The 19,143-nt window shown below is 38.0% G+C and overlaps 1 protein-coding gene across 1 annotated transcript in view; it reads left to right on the top strand.

The window, feature by feature from the left end:
• The window catches only part of KCNH8 (potassium voltage-gated channel subfamily H member 8), a 202,496-nt gene that overhangs the window by 167,987 nt on the left and 15,366 nt on the right, over positions 1–19,143 (top strand). The window contains exons 12-14 of the mRNA XM_040965251.1: positions 15,398–15,436; positions 17,010–17,368; positions 18,262–18,368. Of these exons, the coding sequence (XP_040821185.1) occupies positions 15,398–15,436; positions 17,010–17,368; positions 18,262–18,368 (505 nt within the window). The remainder of the gene's footprint in view (positions 1–15,397; positions 15,437–17,009; positions 17,369–18,261; positions 18,369–19,143) is intronic.

Here is a 19,143-nt window from a genome sequence, read left to right on the forward strand (position 1 = left end):
TCCTTTGGGAATTGCCATAAGTACTGTTAAAATGGAAAAGGAGACAAGATGTAAAAATAGGTTGCAAAACACCTAGTTTTCATAGAAACTGATGAATGAATATAATAAGATAACCAGAAGATAAAGAAGAAATACTTTTAACCTTTAAATAATTCTCAGCTTAGTCCCCTCACTATTGTTGCTCAAGAAACAAGGCTGCAAATTTAGGAGACGAAATACATATACACATGGAAAACTGCAGTGTGTGGTAATCAAAGTTTATTTATGGTTATAAAATATTGAATCAAAATGTACTGTATGCATGATGCCATCTAGTCATGTTCCATATTCAGCATTGCTTCAGTGGCATCTGGATATATATACATGTTTCTGCCTGTGTTGGGCACTGTGTCTTTCATTCACGAAGGTGAGCTTTTCTATCAAGTTTTATATTTTCAGAAGGTGGTTCCTATTTCAAATGCAAACAACATTAGAAAAAGTTTCTAATTCCCAAGAAGTATTGAGTCTTGAGTCTACTGGAATCACTTGGCACTGTACAACTAATTCTTGAGATGCTTCCTCACTTAAACGGGGGGCGGGAGGGAAGGTCCACTTAGACCTTTCTAGAGAAGTGTTGGATTTGCTAACCTTTCTGCCTGACTATATTATGACTTAATTCACCTCTAGCATGTACAGGAAATGAAGGCTTCTTTTCTAAAGAAGGGACATGATTTAAACGTTGTCCCCACTTCAATTTGAAATTACACTGTGCTGCTTGGGAGCAATTTTCTTGAAAATTACCTAGCAAATTGTAACAACAATTTCAAAAAAAAACACATCTGACAGAGCAAAGAGTCTGCAAGAGTATCCTGTGTGTAGGTGGTATCTGCTAGCACAATCTTGTGTAACGAGAGAACATAATTAATTCTGTACCTTTCTATGATCATTATTCTTTGAAAATTGCATATTGAAGCACTTACATGTAAAATCATGCCAAATTTCCTTCTCAAGTCCAACAGGTATTTTGTTGGAGCTCTTTTCTAAAAAAAAAAATAATATTTTCGCTTAGAAAGCAAAATGTCTCTTAGTAATCTTGTATTGGACCATTTTACCTTACCTACCACTCGTTTACAGTGCTGAACTGAGGGACAGGTAAAACTCAGTAAGTTATGGCCTGGGAGTTCTACTTATACCCAATGTGTTTTAGATCCGTCAATATTTCTCCTGGAGTCTTGTTCTAATGGATTCAAAACTGGTTGTGACAAATATACTACCCTGAAGGAACAGATTTACTTTGCTAGCATGTTCAGAGAGTAACATTGTGCTTCAGTCTGTTGTATTGGTTAAATGAAGAGTGCTGCGATTAAAACAATCTTTAGTCTCTCTTCTCACTGATGGCACAAGGCCATTTCTTCCCCGGGCTCATTCCTGATGATTTTCCCTAAACGTAACAATGATGATTGCTTTTATTGGACTCCCTTGAGCCCTAGGTCCATGTTCGCTTCTAATCCTGAGGTTCTGTGTCTCCTGGATACACTTGTCTGAAAAACATGAAGGCTTTCTACTAAAGGTTGCAAAGCAAAGAATTTACTCTGGCCCCATCCTCAAACTACAGACTGACTCATTTTCAGTTCTTATCTTAAGGTAGAGCTAATAGGGAACATGGTCCAGTGGATCATGCTTAGGAATCTCAGTAAGTTTCAAAATGATTCAGAATAAGACCATTTACAATAAGCAAAGGAAATGCACTTTTAATACAGTGTCAGTGGCAGAAGGATTTATTGTAAGAAACCCAAGTACCTAATAGAATCAAATAACACATACACATAACACACCTGGATCTCAGGAAATTAAAGCAATTACTTTTTTTTCCTTTAGGTTCTCTCTTCCTTTCTTACTTTTTTTCTTCTCTTCCTTTCTTACTTTTCTTTTTCTCTGTATTTTCCCCATTCTGCCCTTTCCAAAGATCTGACATTTTTCTTTTCTTAGGCAAAGGGCAGAAAAATGATCACAGATAGCAGATTTTAGTGTAAATAAACAGCAGGTTGAGCTCAATTGTCCTACTTGATTCTTTATTCCTGTAGAAAGACTGCTAGAGTTGAAATCAAGTGCTCATCCAACTTACAGTAATTACTGTGTCACATGAGGCAACTGCCAAGGATGGAGAGAGGCCACACACCATAGTAGCATGATGGTTTCCATTGTAACCCTGTGGACTGAAAAGTTGAGCTAAGAGACAATAGTATATAGATGCACAGATGTAAATACAAAAAGTACTCAGTTTGAATTGTGAGTCTCCGGGTACTTGCATCACAGTAGGTCTTCCTGCAGTCATGCCTCAGCAGCATTTTCCTAGAGATCAAAGAACCATTTGAATATTATGATAAAAGCATATAGAATAGACACAAAAAGCCATAAACCACCTTACACTTAGAGTCTCTTGTTTCATAATCTATGAATTTGCTTTCCTCTGTAGCTTTGTGCCAGTTGAAGAGCACTGTGTATATCCTGCAAAGGGACTCACCACAGTTCAGTGCCCTGAGTGTTGTCAGCTTTGTTTACACTGTGGGCCATTATATTGCTAAACTCTTGGAGGGGAGAAGTAAGTTAATTGGATTGGGAAAGACAGAGGAAAAGAAGGTCACCGTCATCTTACAAAAGGTTTCCTTCCTTTCCATGGTTACTTCACTAGGACAGGGAAAAACAGATGCTCAGCCAGAAATAAAAGGTGTTCAATTTACATATGCACACACATACCCACAAACATGTCACCACTCACATGCAATTCTACTTTTTAAAAATTAAGTTTTTAATTACTTTAAGTCAGTTACACAGAGAGAGAAAGAGACAGAAAAATCTTCCACTCACTCACTCACGCCCTGAGTTGAGCCAACCTGAAGCCAAGAGCCAGGACTCCAATTGGATTTCCCACATGGGTACAGGTGCACAGGTACTTGAGCTGTCACTGGCTGCTTTCCCAGACATATTATCACGGAGCTGAAACAAATGTGAAGCTTCTGGGACTAAACTGGTGCCCGTATGGAACTGCCAGCATTAAGGATAGTGGAGCAATCCACTGCACTACAATGCCAGTCCCTTAAATGTACTTCATAAAAATGACAAATGACCTTCTGCTACATCACATGAAAATTCTCAGATCAGAAACCCTGGAACCTTGCATAATGGACAGGATCCCCCTTTCTACATTAACACTGATTTTTATGCATTCTGTATGTTTTTTCTTGAAATTCCAAGTTATGAAGGAAGGGACACTGAGAGACACAGAGAAGGAGCGTGGAGGAGAGGGAGAGAGAGAGATTTGGAAGAGAAGGGATCTTCCATCCTCTGGTTTACTTCCCATATTATTGTAAAGAACAGATCTGTGCTGAGCTGAAACCAGAAGTCAAGAGTTTCATCAGCCTCCATGTGGGTGGCAGAGATCCAAACACGTGGGCCATCTCCACAGTTTTTCCCATGCCACCCTCAGGGGTTTGGGACAAGAATCAGCACCCATATTGAATGCCAGCACCACAGGCCAATTCTATTGCCACTCTGGTCCCACGTACGCCACAAGTTTTAACATGTTATATCATCATCCCCATTTGTTTAAAATGGAAATAAAATATCCTATAATGTTTTCTCTTACCAGCTATGCATTCAGGGGTGTATCATTCAGTCTCCATGAGTTTACACCTTTTCTAGAATTGCTCATGTTGTTAGTTTCCTGGTAAATTCCATTGTGATCAGAAAAGACATATACAATGTACAATTTTTTTAATTTGTTGATTTTTTAAATTCGTTTTAATGGTGTAGCATCTGATTTATCCTAAAGAAAGTTTTCCAGTACTGATGAAAAGAATGTGTATTCTGCAGCTTTGGAATGAAACATGCTACAGATATCAAATACATCCCTTTGGTCAACAGTTTAGATGATCTATATTGGTGCTCGTTGATTTTTTCTTTGTAAAGTAGATGTTCATTGATCAAAGTGCAATGGTGAAGTATCAACCTTTATCGTGTTGGAGCACACGTCTCCATTTAGATCCATTAACATGTCTTCAGTAACCAGATGCCGCATCAGGTCCATGTACATTTGCCATTGTAATGTCTTCCTCTTAAATTGATCCCTTATTACATGATGCCCTTCTTTGCCTCTAATAGCATTCTTGAGGTTACTGTATATTCTTGGCTAACAGGCTGTTATTCCTGCTTGTTTTTATTTGTTTGTATAGATTTTCTTTTTTTCCATCTTTTCAATTCCAGTTTGTGTGTGCCTTTGTTGGTGAGATGTGTTTCTTGCAGGGGGAATAGAGATGGGTCTTGTTTTCAAACATCTGGTCAAGTTTATATCTGAATAATAGTATTCACTGTTTTTCTTGACAAGTCATAACTTGGTCCTGCCATTTTTCTGTAAAGATTGTGTTTTCCTGGGTGATCTTCTGCCTTCACGTTCTTTTATGATGCTGATTATCTGTTTCTGTGTAGAGCACATCCATTAGCATCCTTGTTAAGACAGTGGTAGTGACTGTTTCGTTCTATTTCATTTTCTTTAGGAAAGTTGTTTTTTGTTTTAACTTCCATATATAAACGAGAGCTTCATTGGGTACAATATTCTGGCTGAATTTTTTTTTTTCTTTTAGGACCTGGGTTACATCAAGCCAGTATCTCTAGTCTGTTGAGTTTCTAATGAGAAGTTTGCTGCCAAGCTGAATCCCTGGAGTTTAGAGAGTATTTTTACTTCATGGATATAGGAAATGGGTTTCTCGAAAAGTACACTGCCTATCACAGACTAGTACAAGGATTAAACAGTGTCGTATCAAGTCAAATTCTGGGTCTTTTGAATACAAGTTTAACACATTGAAGTATCACCAAATGAGAGAGAAGGTACTTGTCTCCTTCCAGCATTCATACAGCAGACACCAGACAAAATTTCTGGAACACTCACGTAGGACTCCTTAACCTGAATTCTGCTACCTTCTAGATCTCATCAAAATATGCTGTGATGGAACATTTCAGAAAAGGCATCTCATCAAGTCAGACATTAAAAGTGCTGTCACATTATCATTCAAGTATCTTTCTCTAGGATCTGTGTTCTTTGCTCAAATGTTCTTATTTATTAAATAACCCTGTGGTCACAGATAAGCTCTTCTATTTGCTTTTCGGCCCCTTCTTCATATCATTTTTCACCATTCCCTTTCCTTATAACCAAAAATTTTTGAAATGTAGGTTTCATTATCATTTCAAACATGTAAAATAGTATCTCGTTTCTTTCCAGACTTAGTTTCATCCTTGTAAGTAGCTGGGGAGCTTACTGATTGAAATAAGTAAAAAAAAAAAAAAATCTATTTGGAGTATCGATATTTTAATCTTGCCAAGAATTACAAGGTCACAGTACCTCCTGGATATACATACACAACCACACACAAGCACATATGTGTAAAGAGAAATGAGAACTTTGAAAGAAGCAACATTTTTACTTCATATTTTTTATGACGTCTTTCCCAACCAATCATACTTAACTGTGGATGTATTAGAATGGCTTGCAAAACATTGAAAGATTTGTTTGAAAGACAGATGGGAGAGAAAGAAACAGAGAAAGAGATATCCTATCTATTGCTTCACTCCCCAGATAACTCAGCAGGCAGGGCTGAGCCAGGGTGCAACATGGAGCCAAGAGCTTCTTCAAGGTCTCTCCTGTGGATGGCAGGGAACCCAAACACTTGCACACTCTTTCATTGTTGGGTTTTTTTTTTTTTTGGCGGGGGGGGGGTGTTTTTTTTTTTGTTTTGTTTTTCCCAGACCATTAGCAGGCAGCTGCATTGGAAGTGGAGCAGTCAGGAATTGAACCAGCCTGTATATGGAATGCCAGCTATATAGGAGGCGGTTTAACCTAATACGCTATAATTACAACCCTTGAGAAATAATTTTGCCTTGCTTTTTCTCTGAAAGGATTAAGCTTTTCTGACTTGTTAAAATAATCTAAAATATTATACTAAAGTAGATATATCTCTGTGTGGGACAGCAAGCATTTAGTAATGTTTCGCAGGTTATGCTTGGGTTCACAGAACACTTATTCAGTGTATGCTCTAATCCCAATGCCAGACTCCCCTATGATAGTATACAGTAAGTAGGCGGTATGATGACTGAAGCCGCGCTCAATGAACTAAATGGGTATAAATTAAAATTACAAATTATGAATTCCCAGGGTAAACATCTTTAATAGGGCTTTTCCCACCACGTTTCTCAAAAGGGTGTAAATGACAGTAAGGATGACATATGGCAAAGGCATAGAGCAGACTGAGCCCAGCAGGCAGTTTGAGGCCTCTAGTCTGATCATATTTGGGGTGTCTGTTTTTCATTCAAACTCAGTATTCTGGAATATCAGAGGAGTGACAGATTTAAGTGAAGGAAACACCGGCCAAGTAGTCTAAGCAAGATGCCAACTTAGGAAAACTGGAGTAACCTGAGATTGTGACTCAGCTAACATGTGGTAAGGGCAGACCTGGGAAGAGGCATTTCCAGCGATTGGATTGGAAACGACTGATTTCCATGTCACGGAGGAAAATGATTAAGGAAAATTCTGGAGGAACATCTGCAAAGCTGCTGAGCCTTATGTGATGCAGTGATCCCGCACGCATTTCTGCTGCCAGCCCTAGGGTCTTCCAAAGCAAACATATGGTGTCTGCTCTGTGACACTGCATTTTGCCAGCATTCGTGTGGAGCCCCGCGCCTGACGAGTGCTACCAAAACAAACTTATATTCTAGTTGTTCCATGTGTATTTCTCTTTAAGGCTATTAGTCTTCCGCCTTAATAGTACAAAATGTGAAAATCATATATTAGACAACAAAACACAGTATGTCAAAAAGAGCAGCAAACAGCAATCCAGAACCCGTAAGACTCAATGTACAGACAAGGCGGCTGGAATTGCTCGAGAACCCTGAACATGCACAGTTTGATTCAACAGATAGAAAACTTGAAGAATTAAAAGTGTTTTTGCGCCAATTTATAGAAGTAACAATAGATACTTAACTGCCCAAACAAGATCACGGGTCCATATTTTACTACACTTGAAATAAAAGCCCTAAAACTTGATGAGAAAAACTCATTTTGCTGAAAAGTGGATTGCATGTTTCATATGTCTCACTGAAAGAACGATGTATATAGGATGAAAGAATAAGCATTTCTGTAAATTGGGAATGGCACCAGTGTAAGAAATCCATCCCAAATGGATATGCATTGTTCATATTCATATGAAGAGAAGCTCTTCACTTAAATATCACTGTTATTTCTTTACAAACTTGAAAATGACAACTTAGTAACTGCATTGTCACCTGGAAATAGTACAGAGCACTTGTACACATCATGTGTTTTCAGGAAAAATGTTCTCACTTAACATTCACACAAATCTCCAAGCTATCCTGTGCTTATTTTTAAAAATTAACACATTTATGCTTTAATAAAAAATTATGGTCCAAAATATAAGCAAAGAATTCATAAGAATTTACATAAGGAAAGAATTCAAAAACACACACTACTAGAAGGTAACTGGAGAATGGTTCTTTCTTCCATAACAAACATGCACTAGGGGCAATGTTAATGGGGAAAAAAAAAGGGAAACTGAGCAAAAATTGGTAGATGTTCCTTACGACATAATTTGAGAGCACTATGAGAACCAAAAATGACAAGTCAGACATGTACATTGTTGAGTTTCACTTGCTCTGAATTGTGAATTCAGAGTCTCATTTTTAATCATTACGTGATTATTCTGTATTCTCTCACAATGCACATCAGCTTTAATAGAATAAAACCAAGACTCAGGAAGGCTCACGTCTGTGTGACAAGTGTCACATCTCCTCTGGCTCATGGTCTGAGGAACAGTATTCCTCAAGTGTCAAAGGCTCCCTTGGTAATTGCAGCAATTTTTGTTCCCAGATTAGTGTATCTTTTTCCCCAAATCCTCACCAATACTTAGTGTTTTCTGAACCATCATGGAATACAATGTTGGAGATTTCTCACAAATCTAACAATAGAACTACTGTATGACCCAGCCATCCCATTCTTGTGAATCTACCAAACAAAATTAAATCAACATTAATCGTAGCAGCTCAATTTACAATAGCTTAAGATTTGCAACCAACCCAGATGTTTGTCAACTGATGAATCGATTTTTAAAAATGGAAGTGATATGTATATACACATGATGGAATATTACAGAGCCATAAAAAATGAACTCCTGCAACAAAATGGATGAAACAGGAAACCAATTCCCAGAAGACAACGGTCATGTTTTTCTTGATCCAGATTAACTAGCACAGGAAGTACAAAGTAAACTGAATTCTATGTGAGTGAAATTGAGATTTTGAGATTTGATTATTGTGTATAGCCTCTGTCTTTCAAAGGCAAAGATACTTGTTTTTTCCACTGTTTGTTGAATTATTTACCTAATGGAACATTAAGCCTATGATTGTGAAGTGAAATAAAAGCAAATCATTGTAAAAAAATTTTAAAGAAAGGAGGAGAGTGGGTGGGAAATGTGAGCAGGAGGGAAGGCAAGGTGGGAAAGTAGCACCTTGCTCTTAAATATGTATTGTAAAATCCATGAAATGTATTCACCTTAATAATTAAAATAAGTAATTCTGAATGCATGCTTCTGGCCATGTACTACTATCCCATGCAAAGCTTCTTATTTTCTGTGACTGAACTCAACCAAGGCACAAGAATCCAGATAGCAAACTGCTCTCGGCGTTCTGGTTCACACACCAGCTTCAACACTCAGGGATGCTACCATGCAACCTTTTCATTACAGTGTGCATTGACAATGAGCTTCCTATGCAGAAAATCAGGCATTTGGCATTAGTTGTGAAAGTACCATTGGGAGTTGTGATGCTCAAACTTCTCACACTGAATTGGGCATCTCTCTTAACCGACTTGGTTTAGAACCGGAATACTCAGCAGGTATCCTCAAAGTCTTAGGAAACTAGCTATTGTGCTTCCTTACAGTTACATGCTGGCTGACTTTACAAGCTAACCAGAAGCCATTGTGCCCTCATTAGTAGCAGCTCATTGGAGGATATGGGGTTCATCTTAGTATAATGACTTTAAACAACGTAAGGGTAAGTACTTTTAGAATCGATCAGCCCACTGAACTCTCAAATCATTGATGTAGGATGCAGCTTCTTAAGTCTGAAGTAGTCAAGACTCTTATGTCATTGCTGTGACATTCCTAACTTTCTTCACTTGGTTGTGCATTTTTTTCTTTCTAGAATAATATTAGCAACATAATCATAAACGTTCTCTCATTCAAAACCATCCTGTATTTTCTAAGCTCTTAAATACTTGAAAAGACCTCCTTCGGATTTTCTTTCCGTTCCAAAGCCTCATATTTTATGGATTGGAACACAGAGATAATAATGCTTGAGACAATTTGTCCATATTGTCAATTTTTATTGACTTTATCTGTGCCTAAGGACAGTCTGAAAATATCTCACTTTAAGTGAAACTAAAGGAGTTAGAAAAGAGAATAGGATCCCAAGTCATTACGCAACCTAAAGTAATCCAGTTAATATCATACAAAATATGCGTTATTTGAAATATTTTCATTTTTATTTGAAAGAGTTATAAAAAGAGAGAAAGAGATCTGCCATCTGCTATTTCACTCTCCAAATAGCCAGTCTGAACCCAGGACTTCTACCTGGTCTCCCAAATGGGTACAAGGGCCCAAGGGTTTGAGCCATCCTCCACTGCTTAATCAGATGATAAGCAAGCATCTAGATTAGAAGTGCAACAGCCAAGACTCGAACCCGCATCTCTATAGGGTGTTAGTCTCACAGGCAAAGCTTACCCTACTATGGAAAGGTTTGGTTTTGTAGCATAAAATAACAGCCCTCTTGATAGGAGAGTAATTTGTTATGTTTAGATGCACATGGCATGTTTGTTAAAGAATTGCACGTGTACATTATGTTCAAGTAGGACAAATCCATATGTGTAAATGTTAAGATAACTGTGACCTAACTCAGTAACTGATGTGACATGTGGTAATGTCCTATTCTCCATACTAACCCAATTCAAATGAATTTTTGTTCATAGCCAATATGATGAGAAAATATAACATTTTCTTATTAATCACTGTTGATACTAGATATTAGAGCAAGCACCTAGTAAATTTAATAATAGAAGGATATGTGACACAATAAATTCTGCAAGAATTTACTGTGAATAAAGAAGTTGATGTGATAAGAAGTTTACACTCCGCATCGTATTCCAAATGCTTTTTCACCCTGGAGAAACACAAAATCTAGACATTATCTATCAGTGCTTTTTGCAGGAATGTCATGCAGTATTGTCAGAGGAATGAAATGAACTGAAATCTCACAGAATTTCAACTGATATTGGCTATGCAATAGGGTTCTGATCATCAAACTGGTAGCCAGATGCCCAGCTTGCCCTGCCCACACTCTGTCCTGACCTTTCCCCTTCGATGATGCTAGGACAATGCTGAGGCTACATGATGGCAGGAGAACAGAAGCAGCCTTAACCTTACTGGTTCAAAAACCACTTCTTAGTGAGCTGCTGTTTAAACAGACTGTAAATGACTGAGAAAAACAAAACTCTTGTGCATTAAGCTATTGAAATTTAGAACATTGTTCATCAGCGGTGTTTTTTAATTCTGCACTTCCCAGTGTTACCCAGAATTAAGGAGATCCTAAATCTTAACTAGGACACTATCCTACTGCCTGGACGTGTCCCATTCCCCTTGCACACAGACCTTTTAACATAGCTGCAGTGATAAACAGGTTTTTTGTGATTCTTCTTTTTAAAGATTTGCTTTTATTGGCAAGGCAGATTAACAGAGAGAAAGATCTTCCATCTGCTAGCTCACATTCCAAATGGCAGCAACTGCCAGAGCTGAGTTAATCCAGAGCCAGGAGCCAGGAGCTTCTTCCAGGTCTCCACAGAACACAGGATCCCAAGGCTTTGGGCCATTCTCTGCTGCTTTCCCAGGCCATAAGCAGGGAGCAAGATGGCAAGTAGTATAGCTGGTATATAAACAGCTCCCAAGTAGGGTAGTGGTGCTTGAAGGTATCAGTCAAAGCGCTCTGAATTTAAGATCTGACTACCTGACTTGTGTTTTGATAATCGACAGTAGTATTTGTTTAAATATTTCTCTTCCTACATCTTAACAGTTTGTTTGGACCTCAAAGCTCTATGTGAATTGGAAACTGTCAACATCAGTTCTTTCATTAAAACTTCATTTCTGTTTCTATGTTCACCAGGAAGGGAAACATAACAGAAATGGCGTTACACAGCTATGGTTTCAGAACAACCTCAAAAACCTCATCTTTAGATCAGAAGGTGATGAAATCTGACTTGTTTAGTTGAAAATTAACGCTCCCTTATTCAAGTCAGTTTGTTATTTTTCTCCAGAGGTCTCAATTTCCTTTTCCCATCTAACACTTGCCATTGATGTCACTTGCTTCTTATTGGCACCTGCACTTCAGTCTGCAAGAGGAAGAAGCAGATCACAGAAGAAGAACTGTTGATTTGCTTCTTGCCTCTCTGATGTGACAATCATTTATGATGTTCTGAAGTTATTATTTTAACTCAGACTCATGTGGATATTTTTGGCTGTGCTTCACCAATAGTTATCTCAAATCGCCAATCGTTCTAGAAGAAATGTCGCTATCCAGTGACTATGATAGACAGGAATAATCCCTTTTTCTGAATGAAAATGTATGTTTCTTTAACCTACTTGTTGGCTTGACTAATGTGTTACTGACTGTTAACGAAACAGAAGATGGCATGAATCAGAAAGGAAATTCTCACTTGCAAATTAAACATTTAACCTAAGAGACATTTCTGCCAGAGCACTTTGGTGTTGTGAGATTTCATAGCTTATTGGGCATTTGCAGAGTTTTGTAGGTATTGGAAATAGATCCTTACCTTTTTTTTTGGGGGGGGGGGTCACGAATCTGCTGAGTCATAGTTTACAATTCATAGGTGCATACGGTGAGTCCTACTAAGATTTTCTTCCGGGCCCGGCGCGGTGGCACAAGTGGTTAAGTCCTCGCCTTGCACGCCCGGGATCCCATATGGGCGCCGGTTCTAATCCCGGCAGCCCTGCTTCCCTTCCAGCTCCCTGCTTGTGGCCTGGGAAAGCAGTCGAGGACGGCCCAAAGCTTTGGGAACCTGCACCCACGTGGGAGACCCGGAAGAGGCTCCTGGCTTCGGATTGGCATAGTATCGGCCCGTTGCGCTCACTTGGGGAGTGAATCATCGGACGGAAGATCTTCCTCTCTGTCTCTCCTCTCTGTATATCCGCCTTTCCAATGAAAAAATAATAAAAATAAATCTTTAAAAAAAAAAAAAGATTTTCTTCCTTCTGTCCAATAATAGTCAATTTCTTAACAGAGGTTAAGCGTAAGGAAAGGTTACTGATGATGCCTCAGTACTGCTGAACAACCACTCTGATTCCTTCTAAAGCATTAACCTTTCATTCTCCAGGGTGAGACTCTTATTGCCATTTAACCAACTGGCGGAATTCAGAGTCATTTAATGATTCAGCAAAACTGAAAAAAAAAAAAAACCTATGCGTTCCATCCCTAAGAGAATTGATGGAAATACTAATAACAAAACTATTTTAAATTGTGGAATTGTAAAACTTTGGAGGGAGGGGAGGATGAGTTGATTAGCTGAGGCCAGGTATGAACTTAACATAGAGAAAATGTGTTGATTCAGTAAGATAAAGATAGTATTAGAAAATACAACGGTATTCTTTACATGTAAAACTATGTTTAATGTTTCTAGTGTGCTTGATTTCCACTTGCAACTCAAACTCAGCAGCAGACTGCCCAGGCTTCCTCTCTACAGTTTGGGGGAAAAAAAGACCGACTTTATTTTGCTTCTGTTATACACAGTCTGAGCACCAAGAGACTGTATTTTCTCTGTCCCTTAAGTCAATGAAGTGTCTTTACAATATAAGCAATATCATTCATTTCCTGCTGAACTCTTAGAATGAGTTTTGATGGATAAGGGCAAAATGGAAACGCACTATTTGAAAAACATCTCAAACCATATCATCGAAATCATATTTTTTCCTAATCTGCGAGGTTGCAAAGTCCTACCCCTGCTCAGGACAGCCTCATCAAAACATATCCTGTGTCAGACACACTTTGCTTCCTCAATTCTACCAAATAGAAGGATACACTTCTAAGGTCTTTGTGGGCTGACCTTTGGTCTTTCTTATCTCAGGACTATAGCAGTCCTCATCCATCACAGCCTGAATATTTACATTAATCAATCTGTTTTAATTTTTATTTGGAGAACAGAGCCAAAGAGAATTTACACTGAGACCCATGCCTGTGGCAGGCCAAAGCCAAAAACCCAGAACACCCAGCTTTCCCACGTGAGTGGCAGGTTCCCAAGCCCTTGCACCCATCATTTGTCTTCTCCTAGGATACAAACGCAAGAGGAAACTGAATCACAACCAGGACTTGAACCAGGAGCTTAGATACCCGACACGAGCATCCCAAGGAGCATGTTAAGCACCGTACCAAACGCCTGTTTTATAGCTGCATTTTATCGGGGTCTGTAAGCAATTCACTTGGACATATGTTTGAGAAGCACAGATTTGCAAAAACAAACCTTGGACTCAGCAACATGACCGAGTTCATACTAGTGGTTACAGGGGGACTGGAAGAATGCTGGGTGGCTGAGCCCAGTCCTTCTCCTGCCATGCCCCTCAGGTGCCTCTCACCTGAAGATGATCAGGCTTCCTGGATCCCAATGAAATGATCGTTATTCAATTCATGTATAACCTAAAGGTTTCTAGAAACACATTTTTTTGTGTCTACCACAATAATAAGAGCACCATATTTTTTACTTTTCAAAATTTTAATTATTCAGTTGTTTTGTCATCATTTAGAAAATTATTTCAAAACATGTCTAAAACACTACTGCTTAATGCATATTTAGGAGACTGGGCAGATGTAGAATGAGTTGACTGCACTGATAAAATCAGACATTGATGTAATATAGATTGGCATAGCAAGAATGATGCCAAGATTTGCATAAATAATATCATTGTTTTTCTAATCATCTAGAAGGGGGAAAAGAGTGACAGAATTACCAAATCCATCTAGTTTTACTAAGCTGATAATTCTCAACCATAATATTTTTCTAATGAATACAATTATGTTAGTTTATAGCATCTATTACCACATAGTGATGAAACAAATATATTTGAGGTAAGAACTGAAGGCTTGCTTCTAGAATATCATAACATCTGTATATATCATGTTAGATGCTTATTTTTAATTTGTTTGGCCATAATAACAGTTTAATTTTATACAAAATGTATATCCTGAAATGCAAGCTTAAGGTTTTGCGAAGACAGTTCTGAGTATCACACTATGCCTCCACCTGTTAGTCCAGCATCCCGTGTGGGAACCCTTTTGCATCCCTGCTGCTCCGATTCAGCCCCCTGCCTGCAGCAAGGGAAACCAGTGAAAAGTGGCCCCTGCCCCCGGGTGGAATACCCACAGGAAATTTCTAGATCCTGACTTGGGACCAGCCCAGCTCTGGTGGTTACAGCCATTTGGGGAGTGAACCAGCAGGTGAAAAACTTCTGTCTTTCCTCTCCACACCTCTAACTCTCTTTCCAACAAAAAATTTTTTTAAATCAATCTTTTTTCAAAAAATGTATATTTCTCCAACATGTTAGCATTTCTGAAATTGAGAGCTATCTTCTAATTAATAGCATTTCACAATTTGACAGCATTTTTTCCTTTATTGGAACCACTGTTCTCTTAAATTACATTGAAGAGACTAGAACCCTCCATAAGCTTAATCCCATTTCTCACACAACAAGTGAATAAAAGTGAATAAAACAAATGAGACACACCAGCATCCGATCAAGGGGAGGATATATAGGAGAAAATGAGATTACATAAGTAAAGATTCTATAAACCCAGAAAGGTTTGGCATGAAGAGACTTTTAGAAAAAGTGCAGGAAAGAGAAATGGAGAGAAGGAAAGTACAAGGGAATATTAACAAATGAAGAAACAAGATGAAGAATATGACTTACAAGCCTACTATTGTAATCGATACTTCCTGGGTGTTGTCCTGTGGTAGACATTTCTCTGGTCACTACTGTGTCATTACAAACATTGGCCAGTAGAGGTCCTAAAGCATGGGCTGTAGGAGGTGTTGTCATTGATACCTTTCAGAAAATACTGTCTATCCTGTGCCAATGCCAGGTAGAGCCTTAGGGGCTGCCCGATCCCACACATACTTACACTCACACCCTGAACATTTCTGTCTTTCCACTGCCTCCCTCTGACGTATTAACCATTCAAAAAGGAAAAAAAAATAACTAGAAAAGGCTTAAACGATTGCTAAAACTTTTGTTTATTCTTTCAGGTGATAACAAGATTATCAAACAAATCTACAGTCCAACAGGTATGATTTCGCCAAATATTTATCTAAACGTTGGAGAATTTCTCTTCCTGCACCAACGCTTGATTAGGGTTCATCATAACCTTGTCCTCTCTGCAAGGAGATTAGCTTTTTAGGGAAGCAACTGCTGCCCCCATGACTTTAACAGTATCAAAGCAACAAATCTAAGACATCAACTCTCCATTACAAAACCAAAGCATGAAATTCAAATCTGCAGAAGTGTAAGTGCTGCTAAGTTATCAGGCTGAAGATTATCCTGTTATCGCCAACAGAGATATCATGAAACAAAGGAATTATTACATCAACACAAATAGGAAAAGGTGTCTAATTAGAGAATGTACTGATCGCTTATTTCTTTTGTAACTTTACCCTGCTGTGTCTTTAGCTATGCAAGCTGATTTTTCCTTACCACAATGCTAGTTAATATTCCCTTGATATTCCATGTGAGTCCAATTTTTGCTAAAAGCACCATGCTTTAAATTATTTTTTTAAAAAAGCAAACATAAGTATCACAATAAAGAATTTTAGATTTCAATATAAACTAAACTCATAACATTCACTTGAAAAGGTTACTCTAGGAATGTCATTTTCAAGAAAAACGAGACATTAATATCAGAATCCACAAACTTTGAAAGTAAATAGACATTTAACTCAGTAGCTATAGTCTTTAAGTCACCACAATTCTTTGTCACCTCCATCATTACAACTTTTATAGATATAGCAAGGTCTTTATACACTCATGAGTCAGCTGTTCATTGATGTTATAATCAAGGAAGCCAATGAAGTGTAAATAATAACTTTAATAAAAATAAGCTAAGAAACCAAAATTCTCTAAAGATTGTGACTGAGCAGATAAAAGTGATTGTACATTCAAAAGAAAATGACACACAGAAATACAAATTAAACCCTTCTGGAAAAGCTGAAAAGCAAGTCTCTGGTGCAGCAAGAAACATGCGGTGATAATGACTGCTGAGGGCTCTGCCTTGGCTGCTTTCTCTCTTCTTCACGTCCATTATCACCTTTTCAAAGCAAGAACAGGTGGTTTGCACTCTTCTTGCTTGCCATCTGCAACTACAAAGAACCTCAGTGGCTGAGACACTTCCAGTCCTTTTCCATCCATGTTATTCAACATGGGAAATATTTTTTTTTCAAGAATAATGTAATTTCACTCTGAACTCCATCTAAGCTCCCACTAAAGATCCTATAATTTTTTTAAAAAGTCAAGACTCTTAGTCAAAATTTAAAAGTTTTCTTCCAAGGAACATATTATATGCCATTGCAAATAGATGGATGAAAAGCTAAATGAAAATATAGTACAATGAGGCTTTTATACAGACTTGCATCAAGGGAGTTTAAAACATTAAGAGTGGGGATAACATCAGGAAAACAGAGGAAAAACATGGAATACAACAAAAGTCAGGAAAATTTTAGTACCTGAAAAATAACAGTCTGAAAAATTCACTTTCATGAGAAATGAGTTGGTTTGGGTTTTGTTGAAGTGGGACCTCCAGCATGAAAGATGTCTCTCTTAAGAGATGGTTGGATTTGTACTAATCTGTATTGTCCACTGATTTAGTCAGAGCCCAAGGGAAATGGCAGCATCAAGAAGAGACTGCCATCCATCGTAGAAGATGAAGAAGAGGAAGAGGACGGGGAGGAAGAAGAAACAGCATCCCTCTCTCCCATCTACACAAAGGGATCTTCCTCCTCTCGCAGCAAGAAAGTCGGAAGCAGCAAAGGTTACCTGGGACTAAGCTTAAAGCAGCTGGCCTCAGGAACAGTGCCATTTCATTCACCTATCAGAGTCTCCAGTTCAAATTCTCCCAAAACCAAGCAAGAGGCTGACACTCCTAACCATGGGAAAAGGAAAGAGAAAAACTTAAAATTACAGCTTTCAACTTTGAATAGTGTTGGGCCCCCAGACCTCAGTCCAAGGTAGGGGTCTACATCCTGTAACTCTTCCTCTAGTGAAAATATGTTGCTGTTTATACAGTCTAGTACCTGTCTATTAATTGATCAAAACTTCCGAGACTTTTCCACCACAGAAAATTCAAGCCTGAATTCTTCACACAGTAGGTTCGCTCTTTCTTACCAAGATTATATTAAAATCAACATTAGGGGGAATCCCCAGCGCCTATAAAACTGTACTACATAATACAATGTAAGCAACAATAAATAAAAAAAATAAAAAAAATAAATAAATAGGCCAGCAGGATGTGATAACTTGAAAAAAAAAAAAAAAGATTTTAGCCAAATAGTTAACTCTCATTCAACCTTTTCTACAAGACTAGAGTGGAAATGTCATTAAATTTATCCTCTTTGATACTGTAATCATTAGGCTAAAACATTTTCTCCTGAGTAGAGCATTGGTTTAATATGAATTTAGGTTAAAGGATTTCTAAAAGTTTTAAATTAAGAATAAATAAGAGCCTAAGCTCTGTATCGGTGCTGTCTTACAGAAACATGTATGTGGCTTCTAATTTTATCTCACATTAAGTTTTATTTAATTTTATTTGATACAAAGTATTTTAAGTATTATCATTTTCAATGTGAATAAAATTAAAATAATTAAAAACAATGCAAATAATTTGCATTCCTTTTTACACTACTTCAAAATCCAGTGCATATGTATAGTTGTACTATATATGGATTTGCAGTAATCGCTTTTCACATTTCAGGTGTTCAATAGCTACATTAATCTAATAGCTAATCATAGTGCATGGTATTGCTCTAAACTACATATTGAACATGGTGTGTTTTTTTAAATCTTCTAGAATTGTAAGGACCCATCATTATAAATGCACAACTGATCAATTTCCTTTAAATAGGATTGTTGATGGGATTGAAGATGGAAACAGCAGTGAAGAAAGTCAGACTTTTGACTTCGGCTCTGAACGAATCAAATCAGAACCAAGGCTGTCTCCTCCAACTGGGGGTAAGTTCTAGATTGAATCTTCCCTTGAGGGACAATATTTAAAATGTTTAACATGGGCATTTCTTTCTTACCTTCCCATTCTTCATTCTTTCTCCCAGGATAGAACTTAACCAGTGTTATTGAACAATGAAGGAGTTTAAGTCTGTGTCCCCTAAAAAGTTCAAGAATTGTTTCTGATTATTCCTCTGTCTGGGTGAAATGACCTACTGTTTATCAACTAAGATAAATGCTGCTGCAAGAAGCACATGTGTACTATTCATTAGAGTGACCATGTTTTCCTGTTATCACTTCAGACTAAGGCACACAAGCCTCACCTAAAGGAAACACAATGCTGCCTAGGTAGGATCGTTAGTACCCCAGTCCATGATGCCAGCATCCCATTGGGAACCAGTTTGAGTCCTAGCTTCTCCACTTCCAATCCAGCTGGTTACTAATGGCCTGGGAAAGCAGCAACAGATAAACCATGTGCTTGGGCCCCTGTGACCCCCTGTGAGAGATCCAGAAGATGATTTCACTTTTGGCTTCGGGCTTCAGACTTGCCCAGTCTAGACTATTGTGACCATCTAGAGGTGATCCAGCAGGTGCCTGTCTCTCTCCTCTATGATTTCAAGTATATAAATAAAATAAATATGTTTCAAACCAGCACTGGTTTCAGAAAGATGCAATCATGTTGGAAGTCATGGTAATCATAAATTACTAGCCTGTACCAGTGATGAGTTAGTGCAAAGTACCACCAGATACAGTCTAGAGCCTTTATTACTTTCAGTCATGAGTT

Source organism: Ochotona curzoniae, unplaced genomic scaffold (assembly GCF_017591425.1).
Source record: "Ochotona curzoniae isolate NIBS_2020 unplaced genomic scaffold, NIBS_Ocur_1.0 contig_1302, whole genome shotgun sequence".
Classification (NCBI taxonomy): domain Eukaryota; kingdom Metazoa; phylum Chordata; class Mammalia; order Lagomorpha; family Ochotonidae; genus Ochotona; species Ochotona curzoniae.